Raw genomic sequence first — 27,401 nt, 5'->3', positions numbered from 1 at the left:
CCTGTTTTTGATGTTTGTGTTTTCTCAACCACCTGTGCGTCTATAGAAGAGCATTCTGGATCTCTCCATGGTGCCATCTTGGTTGAAACCTAAAAAAAGTTTTGATTGGATGACAGTCATTGGAAACTTCCAACTGTTGATTACTGAATGTTGTTGACTGACTTTTAACAATGTTGGATTTTAACAGACTGTTGAATTGTATGAAAATCCTACCGTTCAGGGTGAGTTTAAAGGAGGAATCAACAAAGTTTTTGTAAAAAGGCCAGACAGCATCTATTTTAAGTTTTGCAGCCTGAATGGTCTCTATCTCAACTAATCAACTCTGGTGTTTTAACACAAAAACCTCCAGAGATAATATGTAAATGAATGAGAAGAGCTGTGTTCCAATAAAACTTTATTTACAAAATCAGACTGAGGGTCAGATTTGGTTCTTAGTTTGCTGACCTCAGTCTATAGTAATCTATTCTAGAGGAGTAGTTCAGCCCAATTACTAAAGCATGGCCTTGCATCTCTACTAAATGCCCTATATATTTAATGAGGTTTCTTCACTGTGGTTGCTGGGTTTCAGAAGGATCTATGGCCCTGTTTCAGGTACAGCAATTGTTTGGCTTACAGTTACTTGGCAATTGTTCTTTCCTCTGAAATTTTTCTTTGCCTGCTCTCATGGAGTTTAACCTTACACACACACATTGGTATTCAGCCTAAGACTCCAAAGGATCCTTATGCAGATTTCTCTGTGTAACTCTCTCCTCACTGGTAATCTGCTTCCAATATTCTAGCCAACATGGTTTCTCCAAACTACAAACTAGATCTTCTGTGTTGGTCTTCCCTGCTCTAGGATTTCAAAAATCACCTGTAGGGAGAAAGCCAGAGTGATTGAGAGCAGTTAATTCTCTTGTTTCTCTTCTCTCACAGTCTTGTGCTGTCTGCCACCCAGTATCTGAAAACAAATGTTTTGTCAAATTTTCTAGTTGTTTTTGGAGGGAAGTAAGACCTTACCTGGAAGCATAAGTCCTCAGTATAGATTTATGAAGAAACTTTTTATCAAGAAACTCGCTACCTCTGCACATTTTTTCTGAGGAACACTTCTGGACACTTCTGAAAAAAAAAAATAGATTACTGTTCTCTAAAATCCACAAGAACTTAAAGGACTGTATAATTTTCCAGTGTATTCTGATGGCAGAGTCCTACTTTGGAAGTATACCTTAGCAACACTGTAGAGCCAAAAATGCTCTTTTTTAAAAGATTTTATTTATTTATTTGAGAGCGAGAGAATGAGAGATAGAAAGCACGAGAGGGAAGAGGGTCAGAGGGAGAAGCAGACTCCCTGCTGAGCAAGGAGCCCGATGTGGGACCCGATCCTGGGACTCCAGGATCATGACCTGAGCCGAAGGCAGTCGCTTAACCAACTGAGCCACCCAGGCACCCCAAAAATTCTCTTATACAGTAAGTATGCACGCTGCTTGTTTGGAGAATTAAGACCACAACTATGTAAAAAAAATAAATTTTAAAATTTCATTGCATATTCTCACTGATTCTACCAGCTAGAAACGTATTTACCAGGAAAATTTGAAAGAAAATCAAGTGTTAATAGTGACTTTAGTGCCCTGTTTATCAAGCTATTCTATACCTAATATTGTCTCTTTTTTCCCTAAAACAGGTGATATTAATATTTATAGTCATTATAAATTCTTTCTTCCTTTCCCATTTGCTAATGCTGTCTTTTGATATTTCAAATATTAAAAAACCTGCTTTCATTGTCACTTTCTTGAGAAAGATAGCTGCTATGTAGTCATTAAGCTGCCCTGGCAATGAAGTTAGTGATATAGTTTCTCCATTAAGCAGGCTCTGCTATCCAAGCAGAGAGAATTTAAGGACCTAGATATAACCATGGAGAGAAGCTAACAATGTAATCATGGTTAACTTTCTGAAAAGCACTTTTATCTAATTTGAATAGCCAAATTCTATATGATAGCTGTATTAGGGTTCTCCAGAGAAACAGAACTAATAAGCTAAATATGTAGAGAGACAGAGGAGGGAGAGAGAGAGGGAGAGGGAAAGAGACAGAGAGAGATTTATTATAAAAAGTTGGCTCACACGATTATGGAGATTGGTGAGGCCAAAATTCGCAGTGTGAAACACCAGGTTCAAGACAGAGAAGAGCCAATGGTGCAGATGAAGTCCAAAGGAGTTTGCTAAAGAATTCCTTTCTTCTGAGAGAGGTTGATCTTTTTGTTCTATTCAGGCCTTCTACTGATTACATGAGGCCCACCTACTTTATAGAGAGCAATCTGATTTACCCAAAATTCATCAATTTAAATGTTAATCTCATCTCCAAACACCCTCCAAGTTGACACATAAAATTAACCATAACAATAGCATTTACATTAATCCCTGAGGCCTTATTAAAATACTGACAAGAAGATAAGCAACTTAAAATGAATGTTTGATAAACTAACCAAGGACATAGTCACTTTATAGGATGTAATGAAGAGGAGGTGTAATAAAGAGGAGCAGGTGGAGGTTATAGAAAAAACATTCGAAGGGGAAACACTGAAAAGTTGATGTAAAAGGAAAACAGTATTTTTTTTTTTTGTATTCTATTATTAAATCTCTAGAATGTTTACCATTGTCCCAAAGGCCTTACACATCAGCGGCACATAAGGAGAGCTGTGGAAACTCAGGAGCACCAATGACTTTAGATAGTTCAAAGAATCAGGTGTGGAAACTCTGCAATTAGTGTTACAATTAATAAGCAGTTTTAATCACACAAGGGTAAGAGATTTTTCAACTTCAGCCTTTGGTGTTAACATTCCTAAAGAGAAAGCAATATTATACACAGCAATAATTAAACTTTGGTAAAGGTGTTCCTATTCTGACTCCAAATCTACAGGAATCAGATAGATTTTTTTTTTTTTTTTTGGCTTTTTCTAAACCTCTCCTATGGGTCCCAAGGCAAGAGTCAAAAGTAATTTGTGAGGAATTCTCCCCAGCTATCTTTCTTCTTCTCCACGGATATTTAGAATGTATATAATTACTATACTCCCTTGATTCTTAGCCATCATCCTCAAAACTTTATCCAGTGATACTGGGTGAAGTGGGAAATAAAGAAGTAAAATCTTGTGCCTTTTGTGTCAAACACAGCACTCTTCCGAGGACTCAAAGTTAATTGAGCCACCCCTATTATCACAAGCTTCTAAAACACTCACTCAAAAACTGTCTTTCTTCAATCTATGAAAAAATAATGAAATAGATCCTAATTCATTTGCATTTTTATATCTTCATTCTTTCAAATAACCTGTCAAATATCTTTACAGCTCTCATACCACATTTTATTTTTATATTCAGAAACAATACTAAGACCTATGTAAACATTAACGTGAGTAGATGATGGTAGAGTAATACCAATTAGATCTATTTTCATTAATCATACATTCAAATGTGTGCTTTCAGGGTTTATATACGGATTTTCCCATGGCAATATGAAAACATTTAGGTAACTGTTGCTGAACATTATGTGCAACCGTGTGATCATTCATGAACATTTATATGAATCTTTCATTGCCCATCCAAATAAATGCCACATTGAGCATTCAATATGTTTGAATGTGCAGTCTCTCACAAAAAAATAATCTTTCTTCAAACCATAATGTTAAGCATTACCTTACTACTGGGCTTTTACTATTGTATTAGAGTGTGATTCTGCACATATTATCTTTGGGATTTTGTGCTATGAGCCATGGGATGCTCCTATACAGTGGTGCCTGGATCAATGGACCTGAGCTTTATTAACCTACTGCAAAGAGAAAATAGAGCAGAGGTGCTTGCCACTCTTATTTTGACTGTTTCATTTAGACAGTAAATCTCAGTAGCATTAAAGGTGATCTGAAATTTAAATACTGTAAAGGATTTCCAAAATTAACAATAGGCTGTTTCAAACTGCAAGATGAACAAAATCCACTTAAAACTTTAGGTGGTATTTATTTTTTTCTTCACTTTTTTTTATTTTCCTTTAAGCCTCCAAGAATTAATTAAACAGCCCATTTTTCTAAAGCCTAGAGAGATACTGGACTTGCTGAAGTTAGCCTTGGTAACCATCAGAAAAAGCTGTCCTTTTGCTAAAAATCCTGAGTTTCTTAAAAGAAATATATTCCCATTCTTCTAGAAATGTTAAATAACAAAACTCTAACACATGTAACTTTAAATAGTGCCACCCGTATGAATATTAATGACAGTACAGAAATCAAGCTAATAAAACTTGAACCAACTTACTTAATACTCCCAGAAATTATAGTAAAAACAGGAAGGGAAAAAGCCCTAAAACCATTACAAATGCAAAATCAAGGAGTGACCAACTAACACAATGTCATTCTCAATCACTTTCTGTAGCTTATAATACAACGTGCTACTTAGATCCTTCAGGACTGAGACACTCAGTCTCACACATTTTGAGAATGCCAGTAGCTGAGTCTCTAGAAATTCTCTTTAGCTAAAGAGAGCATCTACACTCAGGTCATATTCCATCCCAAAGTAGAAATCTACCCATTGTCAACACAGGAGTGTAAAGTCATAACTCCTTTGTCTCAAGACAAGGCCACTCTAAAGGGCCATCCCAACTCCACTGCTTCCCATGAAACCATATAAGTTCATCCTTGTAACTGCTGTGAAGTTCTGTTTCTCTCTTTATCCAATTCTAGTGCCTTTACTCATGCAAAATGTTGATATTGAGGGTACAAACCAAAACACTTCTCACATGCAAATCTCCATCTCAGTCTGTTTTCCATAAATCCTGACTTAAGACAATCAGTATCAGTAGTAGTCTAAGTATATAGGTTTTAATATGGGATCCTGAAGCTGAATGCTCTGCCAACAAGCTGGCAAGGAGGAATCCATAACCGGCAGTAGGTGGAGCTCTTCAATTACAGCAGTGCATTTGTTAAAACTCCCCTGTGGTGAACTGGTTTGGTATGCTGATGCAAATGAACACGCTCACAAGTGCAGTACCTCAGTCTTTTAAGTAGCTCAGGGAAGTATTAGAAGGAAATTGCGACAGATGTCTCTTGCTGAGTGACTTTGATGCATCAGAGAAGACCAATAAAAGGCTGTGGGTGATTAATCACCAACTGAAGGTGAAGTGTAAAATTCAAAGGGCTTCCTTGGCAGCTTATAAAGAGGCTCTTATCTCCTGCAGTTGGAGGCAGGGAAAAAAAACCTGAGAATTTGGCCCAGAAATTAATTATGATAGTAGCAGAGAGCCTTCTAGAGAAGGTTGAATTGTCAGTCTTTCCAACAAAGGATGTGTCAGTGATAGATTCTTGGTTGAAAAGAGTGAGACCATGAGGCTTGAGTTGGGGACATCTGGGTTAATGAACTCATAAACATCCCTTGAATCCTCTGGGCTTGAAGAAGAGGCCAGTTCCTTCCGAGTAAAGGCTAGCATGCCTCCATTGCTTGAAAATGATGCAATCAATGATCACTGCCTCATAGGACATCATGAATACTCCTCAGCACCAGGCTGTAGCTCCCCATTTAGCCTCTAGGGTGGGAAACTCTGAGGCATGCTAAGGAAAATAAAGGACTATACCCCTAAGGGAACTTGTGGGCACTTTCCAATAAACTTCCAGTGGGTTCTGTAGGACCTAGTCAATATACACTTGAAGGAGCTAGAAGAATATGATTGGGACTGCATCCTGAGGGTCCTATATCAAAGAAAGGCAGAACATGAGATTGGATAAGGATTTGTTTAATTGATAAGAAGGAACTGTCCCATTATAAAGGATTTGAGACCTTGACAAAGATCTCAGAAAATAATGCTGATACATTGTCGAGATGATTCCTGGAAGCCTAGAGAAAATGATAGCCAATAATAAGTAGAGTTAGAAAAGCCAAAACTGTCATGGCAGACATGAAAAAGAGGAATTTAAAAAATTCACAAAAGTGGCCAAGCTACTGGATATACTATGTAAGGCTAGAAAACCTACCAGTTAACTGCATTCTAAGGGAAAGCCTGGAATACACCCCAATTACGAAAGCAATTGTAATGCACTAGTAAAAGAAACACCATCATCCTTGAGACACTGAATGGTACCATTCTTCTGTTGATAGGACTCAGGGTAATAAATGCTGTTACAGAACTGTGTTCTCAGAAGTTAAGGAGGATGATAGAACCTAGAAAATATAGAGGCCAAAGGCAGCATCTAACCATCAGAAGGAAAGTGGGTGCAATTGTCATAATGAGTGGAAAGATTGGAGGGGTTGTTATGGGTATTCCCAGAGAGTTATGGAAATGGCCACCTTTCAGACAATGTGAAATAATACAAATAGTACTAGGATTAATCTTAAAAACAGGCGGTAAGATCAAGATTTGGAACTGGCTGAGTTGCTATCCAGCAGGCAAAGAGGATGCAATCTTGAAAGGAAGGTGGGACACTAATGCAAGGTGTAGCCCAACTCCTAATAATTTCACCAGTGGTGATCTGGAAAAATGTCACCAGTGGGTGACATCACATCTTTGTAGGTGTGATGATATACATGTTGGAGGCAGAAGGAATAAATGTGGAATTCAATGCGACCTACTTGGACATTTCCTATTATGCCTTTCCTCCAATGTAATTGTGGAGAGACACATGGAACAACCTTGTCCTAAAAAGATGATGAATACTAAGGAGTCAGAACACTCATGAATGAAGGTTTGGGTCAAACCACTAAGTAAGCAACCACAACCTTCAATAGTGATAGCTGAGGGTTAAAGGAGGAGAGAGACAATGAATATAGGATATAGCCCTGTGAACATCTGCAGTGGTGGGGGCTGTATTTGTTTAACTATTGCTTTCTAAGATTCCCCTTAGAAAGAAAGATCCATGAGAATCATAGAAGAACTGCTTCTTAAACTAGGGTAGACAAGTGAATCTGGGGCAGAGAGTAGGTGGGGATGGGTAGTGGCAAGTAGCCACCGATATGCCCTGCTGACATGCCCTGCTGCAGAAAGCATAAATGATAGAAGACCCCAGGTGCTACACCATGAACTTACCACCCCATTCCTGCCAAGGCCACACTTCTATGGGCTGCTTCTGACTAATGAATAATTAGGGGGAAAATACTCATGCCCTCTAATGGGCAATTTTGTTTCAAGGATTCTCCATATGGTCAACCAAAACTCTCACAGAATAGTACTAAAGGCTGACATTTCATTTCCTACACAGCCCTCCTCCCTTCCCTCTTCCTTCAAAGGGGTAAGACTTGCATAAATTTGATGATTCTCCCTGCCTCCTCTGGCTGCCCCCTGGTATTCCTCATAATCCCTTCCTCCAGGATATCTTTTGCATGTCTAATCCTGCCTTGGCTTCTGCTTCTTGAATGAAATGAACTAGCACATAAGTGATCTCTAAAAGAAGGGAAATGCTTGAAGTGAGTCTCATGTTCACATTAATTTCTGAATGTATTCCATGTTCTGGATTGAAATGCAGAAAGTTAAAAGCCAAACAGAATACAGTTTGCTGAACTGCAGAGAAGATACTTGTGTTCCAGACCCATAAATTGGCTAGAATTTTCAGATAAGTAACAAAAGAGGTAGAAATACGCAGAGCAGGAGCCCCAGAATTTCACATGGGGCCTCCCACACACTACTGCTTGAGAGCAGAGCTGCACATGTACACAGGGAGTCTTTGTTTGTTTTGGGGGGGGGCAGAGGAAGAAGAGAGAATCTTAAGCAGGCTCCACACTCAGCAACACTCCATGACCATGAGATCATGACCTGAGCTGAAATTAAGAGTCTGACATGTAACCTACTGAGCCACCCAGGCACACCTACAGGGAGTCTTAATAAGACCTAACAGAGAGTAACTGCTGCAGGATGAGAGCTAATAGAGACACCAGAGGTCATGTAAGGATGGGAGACTTTGGAGTTATAACATATCCAAGACTTCCTATAATGTGTTATCTATTCCCAATAGCCTCTCTATAATAATAATAAAAAAAGAGACATGCAAAACATGTGACCCACAATCAAGCAAAAAGAATGCACAGAAACATAACCTAATATAAGCCAGATACAGAAATTAGCAAAAAGACTTTAAAACAGCTATAACAAATATGACAAAGGTGTTACAGGGAAAACTGGACATGATGAATGAGCAGATGGGGACTCTCAGAACTGAAACGAAAAATCTATAAAAGTGAACCAAATGGAAACACAAAAATACAAACATCTGAAATGAAAAATGTAATGAGCAAGTTTAATGGGAGATTAGATACAGCATGAGAAAATGTTAGTGAATTCAAACACAGTCCAATAGAAATGACCAAACCGAAAGAATAAAGAGAAAAAAAAAAGTTGGGAGGAAAATAAAAAACAGGCTCAGTAGCCAATGTTAAAATAGCAAGTGGTATGATACATATCTTTGTCATTGTTGTTTCATAGAAGAGGAAAGAAGAAAATGGGTCAGAAAAAGAGGTCAAGAGTGATGGCCAAAACTTTCCCAAACTTCGTGAAATCATCAACCTATGATCCAGAAAGCTTGTTAAACAACTCCTACACACATAGTAGTCAGACTGCTGGAAATTAAAGATAAGAAGCAGAATGCTGAAGAAAGCCTGATTAAAAGGCACATACTTATGGAGGAACTAATAGAAGAATCACAGCTGCCTTCTCATAAAAAGGAGGGGGGGAGGGAGGGAGGGAGAGAGAGAGAGAGAGAGAGAGAGAAATAAACACAATGAAACAACATCTGCAAAATCCTGGAACAAGAACAATAAATATAATCCCACAGGTGTTCTATATCAAGCAAAAGCATCCTTCCAAAAGTTAAGTGAAAAGAAGAACACGTTACCAGCAGACCTGAATTATGAAGAATATTAAAGGATGTGTTTCAGGAGAAGAAAAAAGAAGTCACATGGAAATTTGTATCTGCATAAAATAAAGAGAACCAAGAAGATGGTAAATATATGGATAAATATAAGCAAATATTTTTAGTTTGTACTATCTTAGGTTTTTTAAAAGTCTATGAATTGAAGCAAAAACAGTAACATTGTATTGTACAGTTTATGATACATGCAAAGGGAAACTATATGACAAAAGCACAGAGGTAATAAATAGAAGTATATACGTGCAATTTTCTTACATTTTACATTAAGTGTCATAATATTAACTATATGTTTTAAGAATGAACATTCTAACTCTTAATCCCTTTCATGGAGATAAAAAGTACAGCATAGAGAATATACTCAATCATATTGTAACGTGCCCACGCTCAGGGGGAACACTGAGTAATGTATAGAATTGTCAAATCACTCTCATACACCTGAAAGTAGTGTGATATTGTATGCCAACTATCCTCCAAAAGAATGAACATTCTAACATACTCTATAATAATAGAAATGTGCCTAAATATTAAATAAAATAAATTGGTAAAAAATTATCCAAAAGAGGATGGGAAAGACAGGAAAGAAAGAAAAGAAGAACAAAAAGTGGATCAAGTATAAAAGTAATATCAAATTAGTATACCTAAACCAAAGTGTATTGAAAATTGGTTAAAATTAAACAGACTTCAAAAACACTAAAGAGACTAAAAAGTCCAATTAAAATGAATAAATTGTAAAACTCGACTTAAATTCAAGGCTTAATTATATGCTGCCAATAAATTCTCCTTATGTATAAAGGCAAAGATAAGTTGAAACTAAAAGAAGAAAAAGGGTATATGATATGCAAATTTTCAATAAACAAAACATTAAAACTCTCAAAACCAAGTCATGAAGGAGTAGGTACTATATAAATCCATTCTTATGGAACTTAAGAACAAGATAAACTAATGTATAGTAAAGATACATGATAAAGAATCATTGCGTATGGTAGGTTGAGATTGGAGAGAAGTACAGAGAGCATTTCTGGGCTGATGGGACGTTCAATGCTTTGACCAAAGTGCCAGTTATTGCTTATGGATTTTACCAAACTCATCAAATTGCCCCCTTAAGAATACATGTCACTGAGTGTAAATTATATCAATAAAATTAGAATGACTCTCACTAAAGTCCATGACAGACAATGAGAGAGAGTAACTAAACTCATTGTTATGCTTTGTTGAACACCTCTATTCTCATAGCTAGTTGTTCCTTTGTTTAGTTCTTTCTCCCCTTATAACAGGTATTTTGGGTTGTTGGCTTGATATTCCAGAGTTTTGATGTCTGTTTTTCAAATGTAAAATTATTAATTTTTTGAGGTGATATAAATAAGGGAAAACTTTCTCTAAGACTCAGATTCATGTGTATATCATGTTTGTTCTCTGGAATTACAATGAGGTACACCCTCTAAAATTTGAGAATGGAGTGTAGCAATAGTTGCTTCCTGAGAGCGAAATTTTAAAATTAAAGAGCAGACACAATGTTATATGAAGGAGAGGGGATAGCTACATAGCTGTGAATACCTAAATGTAACTGACTATGGATTAAGAATGCTAAAGAATAAATGTGCGAATCAGAAGAGGTTAAGATTAAACCAGAAATAGCACAGAAAAGAAACCTGAGATGTAAGTTTGGAAGCTCCTACCCAACCACAGTCCTATGGAAAGAAAGCTTTGGCCATCAGCCTTCAAATACATTCAGTCCACTGGCAAAACCATCCCTAGGCTGAGATGAATAAAACAAGGTATTAGCTATAAATAATGTGAGCCTTCCCTTTGACACATGGAACAATATCATGTATTTGAGTCAGTAAATTTGGTGGCCAAACATTGGATCATGAAAATTTTACCATAGAATTTCTAGTTTGTGAGGGTTTTAGGAATATGGACTAGCTAACCTTTCTTTTCTAACAGTACTATGCCCACTGCTTCACCTGTTTTTATTTTCTGTGATTTTTTACAGAAAAATTCTTGACATTTATTCTGTCTTTAAATCTCCTATCGCTTTGGACCCTGCAGACAGCATTTGGATTTCTACTCTTGACAGATACATGGCTACCTGCCCAATGTGGACTTATCTCCTGAGGATTAGTCTCCTAATGAGCTATGTATCTATTATAACTTTTTATCTTGTGTAAGGTATCAGTGTTATCTTCCACTGGTAGATCTTATTTTTGCTGCTAAATTTTTGCTCTCTTTTCTTCCTAGTAAGGGCTTTACCCTGCCTAATTTATGGACATGCAGCATGCAGAGACCTCCTGAAAGACATGCTACAGTACTGACTGCCTCGTTGATTTGGGGCTTGCCTGTATACAAGCTTTAGCCAAAGGTATGTAAGGGAACATAACATACAGAAACCTTAGGAAGGCATCAAGAGTTCCTCTTATTTGGATGTCCCAAATAAGGCCCACTTTTTGAGGCTGGAATCTGGAATGAGAAGGCCTGTGGCAGAGGCACAAAAGTTGACTCAGCCACTGACATCTATCATGAAAAAGAAATAAATGTGTGTTATTGTAAACCACTGTGATTTGGGGAGGGTCATTTGTTACTAATAAAGCTAACTAATAAAATACATATACTGCATTAGGAAATAATCAAAATGAAATACTTCAACAGCAAACTTGAATTTCTAATTTGAATCCATTTTAGATGTTGTGTCAAGTAAGAGTGAAAAATACACTGTTTAAACAAAAATAAAAATAAGATTAAAGTTATTTGAAATTCACATTAATATAAAGTCAGAAAAAAATCTTAAATAAGAAGGCATCTGCAATCCAGAGTCACTAAAAAATGATTTCTTTGCCTTTTGGTTATAACAATTTAAGACAAAGTAACTAGTTAATCTTTTCATCACCTAATGATCACTTCTGAGTTTTTGAGAAGAGATCACTCCTCTCTAGCAAGCACTCACAAGTGAAAGCTATTTTTCTTTGATATGTCAGGTAGGTCATTGCCAGTAAAGGAAAGATGTCCCTTTTGGTTCCCCATTACATATACAAACAACCTCTCCATGTATGTCATCAATGTTACCTTCATCTGCCTCCTCCTGTCATCTACAGACCACCTATTCATTCCCAATAACTAAAGGCCCCCTCAACTCATGTAATCCACACTTAACTCCCATCATTTGTAGTGACTTCAAATAATCATACAGATGATTCATCCAACTCCCTAGTTTTTCTCCTCTTCTTGTTTTTCTCATCTCTAGTAAAATATGGTTTCACCTCAATTCGGTCTCCCATTAGTCTCCCATTCCCATAAAAAATTTGTATCTTGCACTACCATTAACTTATTTTCCCCTGAAATCCAGTTTGTAAGTATCTCTCTCTGAGTACCATCTATCACCTCTTCAGCTTACTTTTTCTGGTGGCCCCTTAAATCTACTACATTGCATTGAAATTTCATCCCATTGGGTTGTAGACTTTATCTTAATGCATCTGCCCCTTATGTTTTCACTTTTCTTTCTTCCAACTTGAAGTATCATCTTAGTTCATCACTATTTTCATTAATTTTTAAGTACTTACAACTCTTATTTTCTCTCCCTCTGCCACACTTGTCTGGCAAAACCTCAACCTTCATTGAACTCAAATATATATAGATTATGTTGTCTAAAGCCTGGATAACTCAACTCAGCTGCTAATAGTCATATAACCACACTGACAAGTCTCTGTTTAAATTCATGAGCTCAAGCCTTAAATAGACAAGGAGCATTACCTAAAAGTCCTAAATAATTTTGCTTTTCCAGGCTTTGGTATAAATAATTCAGAAATTTGCTTTCAGCAAATACCTTCTGATACGGTATCTTCTATTTTGCTTAATTTATTATGCGCGATATAATGGCTTCCATTGTATTCTTTATTTTCTGACATTTCTGCCTAGCCATTCTCTACTTCTTGGCCTTTGTACTTACTATTCTTTCAGCCTATAATGCTCTTACCCAGTTCATAGCTCCCTCTTATTCTGCAAATCTCATTTCAAATGTCACTTCCTCAGAGAGCCTTTCCCTGACCATCTTATTCAAAGAACAGATCCTTTATTAACCCGTTACATTGCCTTGTTACTCCTTCACAGCACTAAACATAATATGTAATCACCCCCATTTTTTCCTTTTCTTACCTTTTATCATATCTTTCTACTTGTAGAAATTAAACTGCTCAAGAAGACATTTGTCTGTTCTGTACTCTGCTGTATCTTCAGTGCCAAGTATAGTACCTGGCAAACAGTAAGTACTCAAGGAATGTTTTTTAACTAATCAGTAAATGAATAGGAAAGGAAGCAAAATACGCCACCCCAAAATATACTACTTTGGCATATTGATTATTTTAAATTAAAGTTAATTAAGAAATAGCAGGTACAAGAAAGACACTCTAACCTCCTTTATTGCCCTGAAAGCAAGAAGTGAATCTCCCGTGTGAAAGGTACCCTGTCTGTATCCGGAGTTAGAAGGCAATCTTATCATCAGAGTTAGTGATATCAAGGCCTAGCAGGCTGCATAGACAAATCTTGTCATTTCCTCACTAATTTACTATCCTAAGCTCAAAATTCTTTGTCTTGTCAATTCATCATAAATTTATTTTTTCTTTTTCTTAAACATATAAAAGCTACCTGCTTTGGTTATTTCTTTGAGGCTCATATTTTTGTGAGCTTCTGTATGTATAAAATTAAATTTGTTTTTCTCCTGTTAATCTGTCTTATGTCTTTAATTATTAGACCAAGCAAAGAATCTAGAAGGGAAGAAGAGAAAAGTTTTCCTCCTCTACAAATCAATACTATATGCAAATGACTTGAAAACATGTTAACTCATTTTTTTTAATCTATAAAGTAAGAAGATAATAGTAATACATGGTTCCCAAAGTCTCCCTCTTTAACCCCTTGACGATAGGTTGTGAATAGCTGTACCATGATATTAAGTGGGTAGTTGAATCAACTCATTGCTTAAAGTATGTTTTTTCATTTGTTCTATTATTTGTCAACAGAGAACCAATGATATAAGGCTAGTTTTGATACTTCCTGTGGGTAACTGCATCTTCAGAAGGATCTCAACATCCATGGATAAGAATCATCAACTGCCCAAACCCCTCTGCTCACCTCAACAGACATATGACAGGTATCTATGATACCAAGGACACACATTCAAAATCTTCATGCAGCTTAGTCTCCAGAGGAATTCTACACATCAGAAATATTAAAAAAAAAGAAATGTTATAATAATCCAATCACCCCTGAAAGTTCACTTCTCTGTCAAAAAAATTATAGGTGAATAAATCCAATCTACTTTCCTCTTCATATCTCCATCTAACATATGTGGTCAAAGGTAAACAGTTTTACATTCAGGTCATAGAAGATGTGAAAATTTCCCAGACATTTTGGATTTTCCCAGTAGAATTTTAAAATGTATTTCTTTGTTTTTCTAATGTTAGGAACACAATCATAACCAATATAAGCTATCACAATTTGCATAAGCTATGTATTTCTGAACATGTGTTTAACTACAATACCTATATTATCCATAGGTATTTACATAAAGTTTTCTGGTGGAATGTTGGAAATAGGATTATGGCAATGCAGAAGAGAGATTAATTATTTATATTATGAAGTACAGGTCAGATGTGAACTAGACTCATTATTATTCCTTTATTCCCACAGGCTCTCTCCAATAAGTATCTATTGATTCATTCTCCCAGAGCAACTTCCTCCTGCTGACAGAGTAAGCAGGTATTGCTAGGCTCGGCAATCAAAATTTTACTTCATAAGGGCTTTCTTTAGTTATTTGCTCAACTATTTACTTACATAAGCCAACATTATCAAAATTTCAATCCATTAAACAGGTAAATCATGAAATGTATATCCTTTAATAGAATTATTTACTTGAAGTATTACAAGCTCAAACACATGTAGAGACCAAGTAGATAAAATAAGTTAATAAAAAATCCTGGAATAAACAAAAATTAGAGGGAGAGATGAAACAGCTCCTATTTAATCCCACTGAATTATTACCACTAGAGTAGGTGAGTCTGGTATTAACAAGTCCTATGATATTTTTGAAAATAAATTTAAAATATTAGCAATTCATTATGTGTGTATGTGTTTGTCTGTATTTAATTTTAATTCATTTTGCAAGAAAACAAAAGTCTTCTATGGGCTTTACCAGTTAATAATGTTTACCAGTTTACCAGTTAATAATGACTTCAATAGTATTTTTCTTTAGAATCTTAAAATAATGAACACTATTGAATCATTTAAAATGTCTGCATCACAAAATTTGATTTACCTAGGACTGTTTCGTGTTATAATCATGTACATTTAAACAATATTTTCCAGAGATACTCACTGTATACTATTATAACTATAAAAGCAATTACAGAGACGTGCATCTATATACACATACATCTATATATCTAGAAAAAGATAGACCTATAAAAATAATTTTTTAACCTTGAACAATTTACACTACTCTTTCTCTTTTGCTTTTACTATGATGAATTGAAAGTAATATAAAAGGAAGGTGGGTTATATTAAAGAGGAAATTAAGTGGGTGATTGCACTGGGCAGGAGAAGAAAAAAAAGATAGTAAGAGATGAGGAAGAAATTGTATCTAATTCAGATACAAGGGAGACATTTAGAAAGTTCACAAAGATTAAAGAAATTACAAGCCTAAATACAAACTCTCTAGATAGCAACAAAGAAAATTATCAAGTAAGTGATCACTATTTAATAGGAAACCTGTTTGTATAGTATTTAGCCCAAAGTTAATCTCTTCCTACCATTCTGTTCCTCCCATCACCAATGAGCACAGAAACACAGCAAAAGGAGTACACAGAAAAAATATTTCTAGGTAATAATGTAGATCAACGAAGATTTTCCAAAACATGTATAGGATAGTGTATCTGCTTATTTTAACACTTCAGGGGTCTGTGCAATACAAAATAAAACAGCAAGAGCTAGGATTACAGAACTAAAGGATTTAAGAGTCTATAAACAATTAAAATGTGAAGGGGCGCCTGGGTGGCTCAATCAGTTAAGCATCTGCCTTGGCTCAGGTCAGGATCTCAGGGTCCTGGAGTGGAGCCCCACATCGGGCTCCCTGCTTGGCGGGAAGCCTGCTTCTCCCTCTCCTACTCCTCCTGCTTGTGTTACCTCTCTTGCTGTATCTCTCTGTCAAATAAATAAATAAAATCTTAAAAAAAAAGTGTAGACTGTGAGCACATGAAGTGCCCATTCCAAATTGGGGTATATTTGACTAGCAGTAGTTAAAAGATGTCTCAGAACATTTCAAATGACTATTACAAATTAAAGAATATTTGATTAACAGTACTTATGAATTGTCTCTTCTACGAACATTCATGTTTAAATAGAGATCAAGTATTAAATGCAAAGGATAATATAAGTACCATGGGTTACATAAAGGGGAAGAATTGAGAATGGTAATGATGGGATTTATCTTGTTCCAGAAATTATGCTAGATTCATGATTTTATCTTGCATTTAAAGTCAAGGTCATCCTTCTGTTGTAAGCTTATTATATTTGGTTAATAAGGATGAAAACAAAACATAAGTAACAAAAGGACGATGAATATACATACAGAAAAACATTTGTGAAGTTTTTATGGATATTGACATAGGTAAAATAAATTAATTTAGAATAATTTTTTAAACTAGGATATTTCATCCAGCAAAAAATAAGAGATCGAGCTGTCTGGTGGTGAAAAGCCTAATTTTCTCATTAGCATGCTTCTTGCATTTCTTGATCACTGATTCATAGGTAAAGGACCTTGCATGGATGATTCTCACTATAGTTTAAGGTCATTAACAAGAACTTCAACCAGCTCATCTGTGATGATTTTATACATCAACTCGATTAGGCCATGGTACCCAGATATTTGGTCAAAGATCTTGATATTACCATGAAGGTATTTTGTTGTTGTTGCTGTTATTTTAGCAACATTTAAATCAGTATGAATAAAGCAGATTATCCTCCATAGTATGCGTGGTCCCCATTCAATAAACTTAAGGCCTTAAGAAAAAACAGATTGAGTTTCCCCAAGCAGGAGGGGTGTCTGCTCCAGATGTCCTCAGACTTAAGCTATGACATCAATTCTTCCCTCTTCTCAGGTCTCAAACCTCAGCCTACTCTATAGCTTGGGGAATTGTCAATCTCTACAAACACATGATCAATTCCTTAAAATAATCTCTTTCTTTCTGTTTAGACACACATGTTATTGGTTCTGCTTCTCTGGAGATTATTGACTAATGAGCCAACATTCTCATTATTAAAATGTCATAGGCACTACTGGCAAAGAACAATTGGAATTTGAAATGAGAAAAAAAAATTGTTACTACACTGTTGGTGGGAATGCAAGCTGGTGCAGCCACTCTGGAAAATAGTATGGAGGTTCCTCAAAAAGTTGAAAATAGAGCTACCCTATGACCCAGCAATTGCACTACTGGGTATTTACCCCAAAGATAAAAATATAGTGATCCAAAGGGGTATGTGCACCCCGATGTTTATAGCAGCAATGTCCACAATAGCCAAAATATGGAAAGAGCCAAGATGTCCATCGACAGATGAATGGATAAAGATGTGGTATATATACACAATGGAATATTATGCAGCCATCAAAAGGAATGAAATCTTGCCATTTGCAACAACATGGATAGAACTGGAGGGTATTATGCTGAGCGAAATAAGTCAGTCAGAGAAAGACATGTATCATATGACCTCACTGATATGAGGAATTCTTAATCTCAGGAAACAAATTGAGGGTTGCTGGAGTGGTGGGGTGGGAGGGATGGGGTGGCTGGGTGACAGACATTGGGGAGGGTATGGGCTATGGTGAGCGCTGTGAATTGTGCAAGACTGTTGAATCACAGACCTGTACCTCTGAAACAAATAATACATTATATGTTAAAAAAAAGAAGAAGATAGTAGGAAGGGTAAAATGAAGGGGGGAAATCAGAGGGGGAGACGAACCATAAGAGACTATGGACTCTGAGAAACAAACTGAGGGTTCTAGAGGGGAGGGCAGTGGGGGGGATGGGTTAGCCTGGAGATGGGTGTTAAAGAGGGCACGTACTGCATGGAGCACTGGGTGTTATATGCAAACAATGAATCATGGAACACTACATCAAAAACTAATGATGTGGGGCGCCTGGGTGGCTCAGATGGTTAAGCGTCTGCCTTCGGCTCAGGTCATGATCCCAGGGTCCTGGGATTGAGTCCCGCATCGGATTCCCTGCTCCTTGGGAGCCTGCTTCTCCCTCTGCCTCTCTCTCTCTCTCTCTCTCATGAATAAATAAATAAAATCTTAAAAAAAAAACTAATGATGTAATGTATGGTGATTAGCATAACATAAAAAAATCAAAAAAATAAAATAGGTATAAATCTAACTAGATATGTGCAGAAATATGCTAAATTCTTAATCAAAGAATGAAGAAAGAAATGAACCAAGGAAGAACTAAATAAATGAAGAGATAATCCATGTTCATGCATTGGAAGACTCAATACTGTCAAGATGTCAATTCTTCCCAACTTGCTATCCAGATTTAATGCAATTCCAATCAAAATCCCAGCACGTTATTTTGAGGATATTAACAAAGTGATTCTAAAGTTTATTGGGAAACAAAAGACTCACAATAGCCAACACAGTTGCAGGACAACAAAACAGAGGATTGACATTATGAGACTTCAAGACTTACTATAAAGCTACAATAATTAAGAAAATGTGATACTGGTGAAAGAACAGACAAATAGATCAATGAAACAGATAAAGTGCTCAGAAATAGGCACAAGTATATTCAACTGCTCTTTGACAAAGGAGCAAAGAAAACACAAATGCAGAAAAGATAGTCTTTTAGCAAATAGTGCTGAAACAACTAGACATTTACATGCAAGAAAAAAATTAGATCTATATCCTACACTCTTCACAAAAATTAACTCAAAAGATAATAGACCTAACTACAAAATGGGAAACTATAAAACTCCCAGAAGATAACATATGAAAAAAATCTGGATGACCTTGAGTTTGACAATGACTTTATAGATACAACATTAAAAGCATGATCAATGTAGGAAATAATTGATAAACTGGACTTAACCAAAATTTAAAATTTCTGCTCTATGAAAGACACTGTCAAGATAATGAGAAGACAAGCCATGAAGTGGAAGAAAATATTTGCAAAAAGAAATATGTGATAAAGGACAATTATCCAAAATATACAAAGAACTCTTAAATTCAGCAGTAAGAACAACAACCCAATTTTAAAAAGGACAAAAGATCTGAACGGACATCTCGCCAAAGAAGATATACAGATGGCAAATAAGCATATGAAAAGATGTTCCACATCATATGTCATCAGGAAAATACAAATTAAAACAACAATGAGATACCACTACACACCTATTAGAATGCCCCAAATCCAAAACACTGAAAACACCAAATGCTGATGAAGATGTGGAGCAACACAGATTCTTATTCATTGCTGGTGGGATGGAAAATAGTACAGCCACTTGGAAGGCAATTCAGCAGATAAAACAAGTTTTTTATAAAGTGTCTTATAAAGCTAACAATAGTCTTACCATCTATCTTACCAGCAATTGTGCTCCTTGGTATTTACCAAAACTGCACATGGATGTTTATAGCAGCTTTAACTCATAATTGCCCAAACTTGGAAGCAACCAAGGTGTCCTTCAGCAGGTACTCAAATAAACTATGATACATCCAGACAACGGAATTTTACTTGATGGTAAAAAAAAAAAAAAAAAAAAAAAAAAAAAAGCTTTCAAGCCGTGAAAAAAATATGGAGGAATCTTTAAAGCATATTGCTAAGTAAAAGAAACCAATATAAAAGAGCTACATTCTGTATAATTCCAACTATATGACTTCTGGAAAAGGCAAAGCTATGGAGAGAGTAAATATCAGGGATTGCTTGGGGTTTGGGGGGTGGGGCAGGCACGACTAGCCAGGACACAGAGGATTTTTAGGGCAGGGAAACTATGACACTATTAGGGTGGACATAGGTCATTATATATCTGTCAAAGCCCATAGAATGTACAAAACCAAGAATGAACCCTAATGTAAACTATGAACTGTGGATGATAATGATATGTCAATGTAGTTTCATTGATTTTAACAAATGTACTGCTCTAGCGTGGGATGTTGATAGTGGGGGAGGCTGTGCGTGTTTAGAGGAGAGGGTATAAGGGAAGTCTTTATACTTCCTGCTCAATATTGTTGTAAACCTAAACTGCTCTAAAAAATAACTGATTAAAAAAATGTTATGGGCCATTATACTATGATACTCAAAGTGTGTACCCATTTCTTTCCAGCTAAAGAAGAGGGCACAGCCAGCAATTAAAGCATGATTTACATGACGTTAAAGGATAAAGTAACATTTTAAAACCAGCTGCCATTACTTGCATTATTTATTCACCGGGTACTGTGTAACTGCAGAACTGTGCTGAATAAAGACAAATGTGTTCTCTTTATTGAAGAACTTATAGCTCAAAGATCGAATGCAAATTTAGAAACAACTTTAATTTCTTAAGATCATCAAAAGGGGCATTCTAAAGGAGAGTTGAGTCCAAAAGACTCTTAATGTCAGTAAGATTTCTTACTCAATATTTACTTTATGGTTCTTGTACCTATTTGCCTATTGAGAAGAATCAGATTATCCTCTGTTTGGCCTAAGTGTTAGCCTAAATGTTTTTTTATTTTACTTTTTTAACCTGGCAAATTGTTATGGATGCATATTTCATGAATCTAATCATATTAAACAAATGACACTAAATTACACTCTAAACTCAAAATTGTTCAACTATGGGAAAGGGGAATCTCTTGAGTCTCAGGGAACCACTATCAGTCATTCAGAAGTGTTCACCTCAATATAAAAGGTGTTATGCTTAATGAATACAGAAATAGCAGCATTTTACAGCTGGAGAGTTCATTTTTTTTTCTCTTATCAATGTTTAAATTTATGTATCCCCATAACTAGTTCTTGGTGTGTTTTTGTTTTGCTGCTGGTGGGTTTGTTTTGGTCTGTTTGGGCCAGATGAACAGTTCCCCTTAATTTACTTGAAGTTTAATACATGAATTAAACCCACTTTCTTCTTGCAGATTTTGTTACAACTTCCCCATTAGAGAAGACAGTTTGAGATTGTAAAACTATAGAATATTATGGTCATACTAAAAACTTACGTCCTACTATATTCTCCTTTCCCACTTTGTGTTCTAACAGTATTGAACTACTTCAAAGTTTCCCAAAGCACCAGCATTTTATTCCTCTCTGAAGTGCACATAATCTTTCCTCTGATTGCAATGTTGTACCCTCCCTTTGCCTGGCTTGCCCATTAGGTTTTGCAAACCCCAGTTGATGTGTGCCCAAGGAAGATCACTTTCCTTGCTCCCAACAACTTAAACATTCCATCTGCTTCTACCCTGTAGTGTACCCAGATAGGAGACACATACTTAAAATGCTGGTGTTAGTTCATGGTGCCACATTGCAACTTAATTCTTTTACAATCTGTCCCCCCCCCCCTCCGTCTTCCCACAGTGAGTGAACTTCCTTCCTAGTTAGATGCTATATTTTATTCATCTCTGTGTTCCCCTGTCCTCACATATTGCCTGGACCATATTAGTTGCTCAAAATATGTTGTATGAATTTAATTAAGTGATGCATATTACTCCATCCCCATCAGCAAGTGCTTTATTTAGAATCCAAAATATTTTGTTTACTGTTTAAAAATCAAATGTTAACCTAAAGAATTCAATTAATTAACCTAAAAAATCCTAACCATGCATTGCCCACCCTCTCCAGGCCCGGATTCCCTTTTAACTTAAATAAGAAGCTGTTTTATTCTTGCAGTTTCTGCTAGTTGAGAAGTCAGTGTGATAGAGATGCTAGCGGGATTTGCCTAGACATCAATAAACTCCAAAACCTCCCGGTGGGCCACTTGTAGTGTCAATAAAGGCTCATAATTACTTGCTCCTTTGAGCATTTTAGACCCAACCCCCTAGTTCACTCTGCTGCGAAGATGAGGCTTGGGAACTGAGAGGCTCTTAACTTCTTAAACCTTAGGCGAGGAATGGCAAACATTGGCAGGGACCTCAGGATTTTAAGCAAAGGTGCTGGCTGTTATAGTTATCTTAAGCCGTCAGGGGACTAGTAACTCAGAACTCCCCTTCTTGCTCAGCTCTGTCCAAGGATTGGTGGTGGGCCTCATCATTTCCGGGCTTGGGGAAGTATAAACCCCAGGGGCCAAGAGTGGATGGCAGCTGGAGCCTCTGCACAACCTGAAGGAACAAGTAATTCAGTTGAGAGAGGCTGCTGGACCTATGGGGAAGGGATGGAGAGGGGAAAAAGCGGAGAACTTGGAACCTTTGCTTATAGATGGGGGAAATTCCTGGCTTCCAGATAGAATCTCACACTAGGGGTGCCTCCAAACCCATTCCCACCAGCCAAACCAAGGCATGGGTACAACCCCAACTGGAGCAGCAAGCTTCTCTCTTGGTGAGGGCAAAACCAAAGAACAGTGAAGGAAGTACTCAGACTGAGGGTTACCCAGGACTTGAAAGTGCCCCTGCCACACAATACAACAGGAGTAAGAAAAACAGTAGGAGGTGAGGAGAGTGTGAACACGGAGGTTAAATACACATCACTGAGACTTTTGAGGAAGAGCTTGCCCTTCCTTCTTTCCTTTCTTATCTTCCTACCTTTTTTTCTTTCTTTCTCCTGTGTCTGGATGTACTTGTATTTAAAAAGGATGTCCTTGGGGGCTGCTTTTTCTCAGAATTCTGTTTCCCCGCAGTGAAGTTTAAGGAGGATTGGAGTTTTCTTGACTCCTGCGTGAGGAGTTTCCAAATGGCAATGAAAAAGAGTCACATAAATATCCACGAAGCGCCTGACACCTCTGTCATCACTTGTTTCCTGCTAGATCCTAAATCGGGGTGGTCATCCACCACCCACCCTGAGTGGGCAATCAGCTAATTGGTTCATGTGTGTATTTGTACTTTCCAGATTGAGCTGTGCACGGAATACAAAACGTCCTCCTCCTACTTCCCCCTCCCTACTCCGATTCACTCTACTTGGGAGGGCATGTGTATGCGCGTTCGCGTGTGCATGTCTGAGTGTGTATGTTTAGCAAAGGCGCTAGAAAGAAACTACCCCTTCTGCATCCCTCCCCCCACCTCCGCTCTATACAAAATCGAAAACGAAGCATCTCTCGAGCAAGATGCGTCTCTGATCTGTCCCCAGCAGAGGTGTCCTCTCCACGCTGAAGAGGACAGACTATCTCCGCGCTCATCCAGAGAGCTGATGGTTTGGCTTCCCGGGCGGGCGACCTGACTTCCTCCTGGCGCGTTGCGTTCTCCCCGGGGTGTGTGAGTGCTGATGCGTGCGTGCGCGCGCGCGCGCGTGTGTGTGTGTGTGTGTGTGTGTACACGACTGTAAGCTTCTAAGCTTCCTCACCCGGCACTGTGCAGGCAGCGCCGGCGACGTTACTCTCCGAGCAGCCGACAGCAACGCGAGGCAGCCGCAGCCTCCGCCCCCTCCGTCTGGTGATTGGCTGGTTTTGCTCATCATTTCCCTGCTAGGAAAAGGGAAGGGCCAGTGACGCCCCCGAACCCAGCTGCAGAAGCGGCCGCCAGCTCCAGTGCACAAGGTGTCTCATCTGAGAAGAAACCTGAGCCCCAGGGAGGCGGCGCGGAGCGACCCGAGGAGGGCTGGCGCGAACCCGGAGGGAGAGCGCTGGGCAGCGCTCAAGGACCAGCGGGAGCTCGGCCGCAGCGGAACCTTGCGACCCGCTCCTGAGATCCCGGCTCCACGCTCTCCTCGAATTTTACAGATCTCCCCCCGCGACTGTCTCTCCCCAAAAACGGAGCCTTTATATCAAGAGAAGGTGAGGGAGCTGGGGCAACCAGGACTTTCCCGGGCACCCAAGATGCGCTCCATTAGGAAGAGGTGGACGATCTGCACAATAAGTCTGCTCCTGATCTTTTATAAGACAAAAGAAATAGCAAGAACTGAGGAGCACCAGGAGACGCAACTCATCGGGTAAATGCAAAGCTTCATTTCAGGATATAACAAAACAAAACAAACAAACAAAAAAAAAAAAGTCAAGCCATAAATGAAATGGGAATATAGACGGTAGAGTGAGGGTTGGGATAGTATGTGTGTTCTGACGAGCTTTTGTGTGTTTAGTCTCATGAATTAAATAACAAAGGCTGTTGTTGAGGTGTGTGTGCTTCTCCACTGCGTGTTCCCAGGATGAGTTCAACTTGCCCTGTGTGGTGGTAGTGACAGTTGTGCTGGCGCCGGGGCTCACCCGCCCAAGGAGAAGTCACTGCAGAAGTGTCAACAAAGAACGTGTGCCCTTGTCCTTCCTTTTAAGCCCTGGGCAGAACTCAGGAGAGGTGTCTTCATTCCCCATGTGGTTGTCCTTCCTTCTTTCTCTGCCCTATCACTCTATGTAGATAGTAGAGAGAGGTGGCTTCCTGAAAGGCTGAAGTTAAAGCCCAGAAAACAGGAAATGCGTCTCCTCTGTTTCTTTCCTCTTCTTTGGCGTTGTGTAGATCTGTGTATCATTTGAATTAGAAACTCCAATACAACCAAGGATTCTTCCCTATTTGCTCTTCTGTGGGTAAAACGCATGGGCGTCATGGTTACAGTTTTAGAAACTGCGTGCTGTAGCTTCACACAGACTATATTTCTGCTATTTCTTTAGTTTGTCTAAATGAGTTCAGAAGCTTCCCCCACCCCAGTAAGTTCTCTAAATATCGCACTTCCTTCCTCCCTTCCCCTGGCCTCTGTTGCTTTGAAGTTTACCCAGGAGGTGGCCGCAACTTTGTGTTGCTTACATAGCTTGGAAGCGTTTTCTGAGGATGTGAACCTGGTTGTCAACTCTGTTCAAAGTCCTGTTTCGGAAATCCTCCCTTATCCGGAGGCGTCTGCTATCGGAAACTCCACACTGGCAGATGCCAGCCTGGTTTTTATGTTCCCTGACATTTATTAAAACGAAGATAGAGCCCTTGCCAGTGTGCCAGTGTGTGTGTGTGTGTGTGTGCGCATGTAAAGACCTAAAACGTGCACGCGTGCACACATACACACACACAAACTTCATGCACTCGATTTAATATTCCTGCTCCTCCCTAAGTAATGAGTATTTAAGTGAGCAAGACGGAGGCTTATACTTAACAGAGAGAATTTGCTGTTTTATAGAAAACTAAGATAGTAGAAGTACAGTCGAAAGGACTGCAAGGGAATAAAAAAGCTAGTAAAGAATGAGCTGGATGGTCGTTATGCATCGACAAATCTACAAATGGTCTATTCTGGAAAAGAAAAAAAAATCCTAACTATGAGGTCGCTTACACAGGGAGTGGGTGGGTTGAAAAAGCAGCCTAGCTCAGTTGTCAGCAAAGCAGGACTCTGGGCGGGAGCGGGGGCGGGGGCATCCGCGGCAGACCTGTGCTTCCCAGGCAGACAAAGGGGTCTCGCGGAAGGTGATAAACTGGCGCGTGGGGGAGAGGCGGCGGCTGGGCGTGGGGGTCGAGGCTCTTTGTTCCCTTCCGGGCTGGTGGGCTCCGAACACAAGCGTGAGCCCAGACAAAGCCGCCAAGCCTCGCCAGAACTCTGAGGGTTCGGGCCCTCGGGTGGCTGAAGAGCAGGAGTGGGCGGACCCGTGAGGCGGACAGGAGGCGTCCCATGCCGTCCAGGAGCCCTCTCCCGGCCTCCCTAAACCGCCGCCGGGAAGGGGGAGCACACCCCGCGTACCTCGCAGGGAAATGACCGGCCTGGGACGCTCCACATTTCCCGGGCAACATTCCTCCTGTGACCCTTTCCTGGACGCCGCGGGCCAGTGGGCACCGACGAGGAGCAGGCGGGCGCAGGCGCCGGCGCCGCGGTTGGGCTAGCCCCGCTGGGTTTCGCTCGCCCGCTCTTGGGGCTGAGTTGCGGTTGCTCCCCTGCTCCTCTGAGAAAGCGTGAGGCGGGCGCGTGAGTTAATCAAACAGGAAGCGAGGTACGCACGCACCGGCTACCTCCCCTCCTCCGCGAGAGATGGAAGCGAGGGTGGAAGAATGAGTAAGGAGACAGGTTAGAGCCTTTATTTCGGGAACCAGGTCCCCTCTTAAAAAAAAAAAAAAATCACTTCTACGTCTCAGTGGGCAACTAGGCTCCTCCTCCTTAATTAAAACCCGCAATTACGGTGGTGCGGGGGAAGGGCTGAGAGCCGCCTGCGGGCGCCGCGCTTCCCGTGCGCTGCAGCTCCCCGCCGCCGCGGCGGGCGCCCGCTCTGCCCTGCCTCGGCGGACTCGGCGCTGCCGGGAAAATGCGTCCACAGCTAGTCCTCTTGAGCACTCTTTCCGTTTTCCCTCAAGGTGAAACGTTCGGTGGAAAAGCTTGTGATATCAGTTCGTGATTTCGTTTCAACTTCCAAATAGTGCTTCTAGTGGAGGAGTTGACTCATCCAACGACCTGATGATCCCTTTGACTCTATTTCTACCCCCAAAGCCATTTAGAGGGGCTAGGTTTGAGATGAGTGGAGTGGAGATTTGGCCCAGAGCATTGGAAAGTGAGGTAACAGGCAATCTCAGACCTTTGGGAGGTACTGCATGGCTTGAGAGTGGGCAGTAGGTTCAGTAAAGGGCCTTACACAATCCTTGTACCTTAGAACCCCTCCCCCGCCGCCAAAATCCCCCCTCATATTTCGTTTTCCTGCTACCATTTGCAGTAGGCAGGCAGTTTCTTTATTCCACTTCCCCCTCTTAACTGGAGGTCCCATCTAGAGTCAGTGCAGCGTTGTTCTTATATACAATACTGAGCAGTCATTCCACGCAGAAGGGAACACCAGCACAACTTTCCTGCCTACCATCCACGTTCTCATATCTCCAGAGGAATACTAAAAGCATGGTTTTTATAAGGAATTATTGAGAATAGGTCAAGTAATTATTGGAAATTTAACCTTTCATGCAAACCTATTAATTGCCTGGTATGATTACTAGTTAATAAAGTTTAACTCAAAAAGCATGAGACTATAAAGTGGTTTATCCTTGAATGATATATATATATATATTCTTTCATAATTGGAAAAATGGCACTTGCCTCACAATTGACCCATGATTTCACTGACTTTGTGTGCTCTTTGAGTATAATTGTGTTAAGGGTCTTACGGATAAAAATATGTGGGTGTGCTTGTTTAATAAGATAATGGATTTGAAAGTGTGGCATAAACTTAAATATCACACAAGTATTTGTTTCGATGGCGACTCCTTAAAACTTGCCACATACTGTGCTCCTAGTTGACCACAAATGAGACTAACAAATTTTCTTATCATCTAGAGATTTCCTTTTTAATTTGACTGTGTACTTTCTCTCACTAAATAATTGTCCATATTAATTCTGAAACTTATGATAATATTGACAGTGGAGATAAGCATTCATAGTTAGAATATTGCCATTGTCAGCAAAGTTAGTTCCAGTTGGTTCTAGGGTAGAACCCACTTATCAATCAGGAAAC

General features: G+C 39.0%; 1 protein-coding gene and 1 long non-coding RNA gene across 2 annotated transcripts in view; one reads left to right on the top strand and one right to left on the bottom strand.

The window, feature by feature from the left end:
- Window positions 1-25,865, bottom strand: LOC113929787. The gene is made up of 3 exons (XR_003522327.1): window positions 25,658-25,865; window positions 1,000-1,098; window positions 1-89 (listed from the first exon to the last, which is right to left on the bottom strand). It is a non-coding gene; the product is annotated as an uncharacterized LOC113929787 (long non-coding RNA).
- The window catches only part of ST8SIA4 (ST8 alpha-N-acetyl-neuraminide alpha-2,8-sialyltransferase 4), a 96,967-nt gene continuing 92,964 nt past the window's right edge, over window positions 23,399-27,401 (top strand). Inside the window, exon 1 of the mRNA XM_027606934.2 lies at window positions 23,399-23,941. Coding sequence (XP_027462735.1) covers window positions 23,829-23,941 — 113 coding nt within the window. The 5' untranslated portion in view covers window positions 23,399-23,828. The remainder of the gene's footprint in view (window positions 23,942-27,401) is intronic.

Source organism: Zalophus californianus, chromosome 5, assembly GCF_009762305.2.
Source record: "Zalophus californianus isolate mZalCal1 chromosome 5, mZalCal1.pri.v2, whole genome shotgun sequence".
Classification (NCBI taxonomy): domain Eukaryota; kingdom Metazoa; phylum Chordata; class Mammalia; order Carnivora; family Otariidae; genus Zalophus; species Zalophus californianus.
This window is presented reverse-complemented; position numbering and strand designations above follow the sequence as displayed.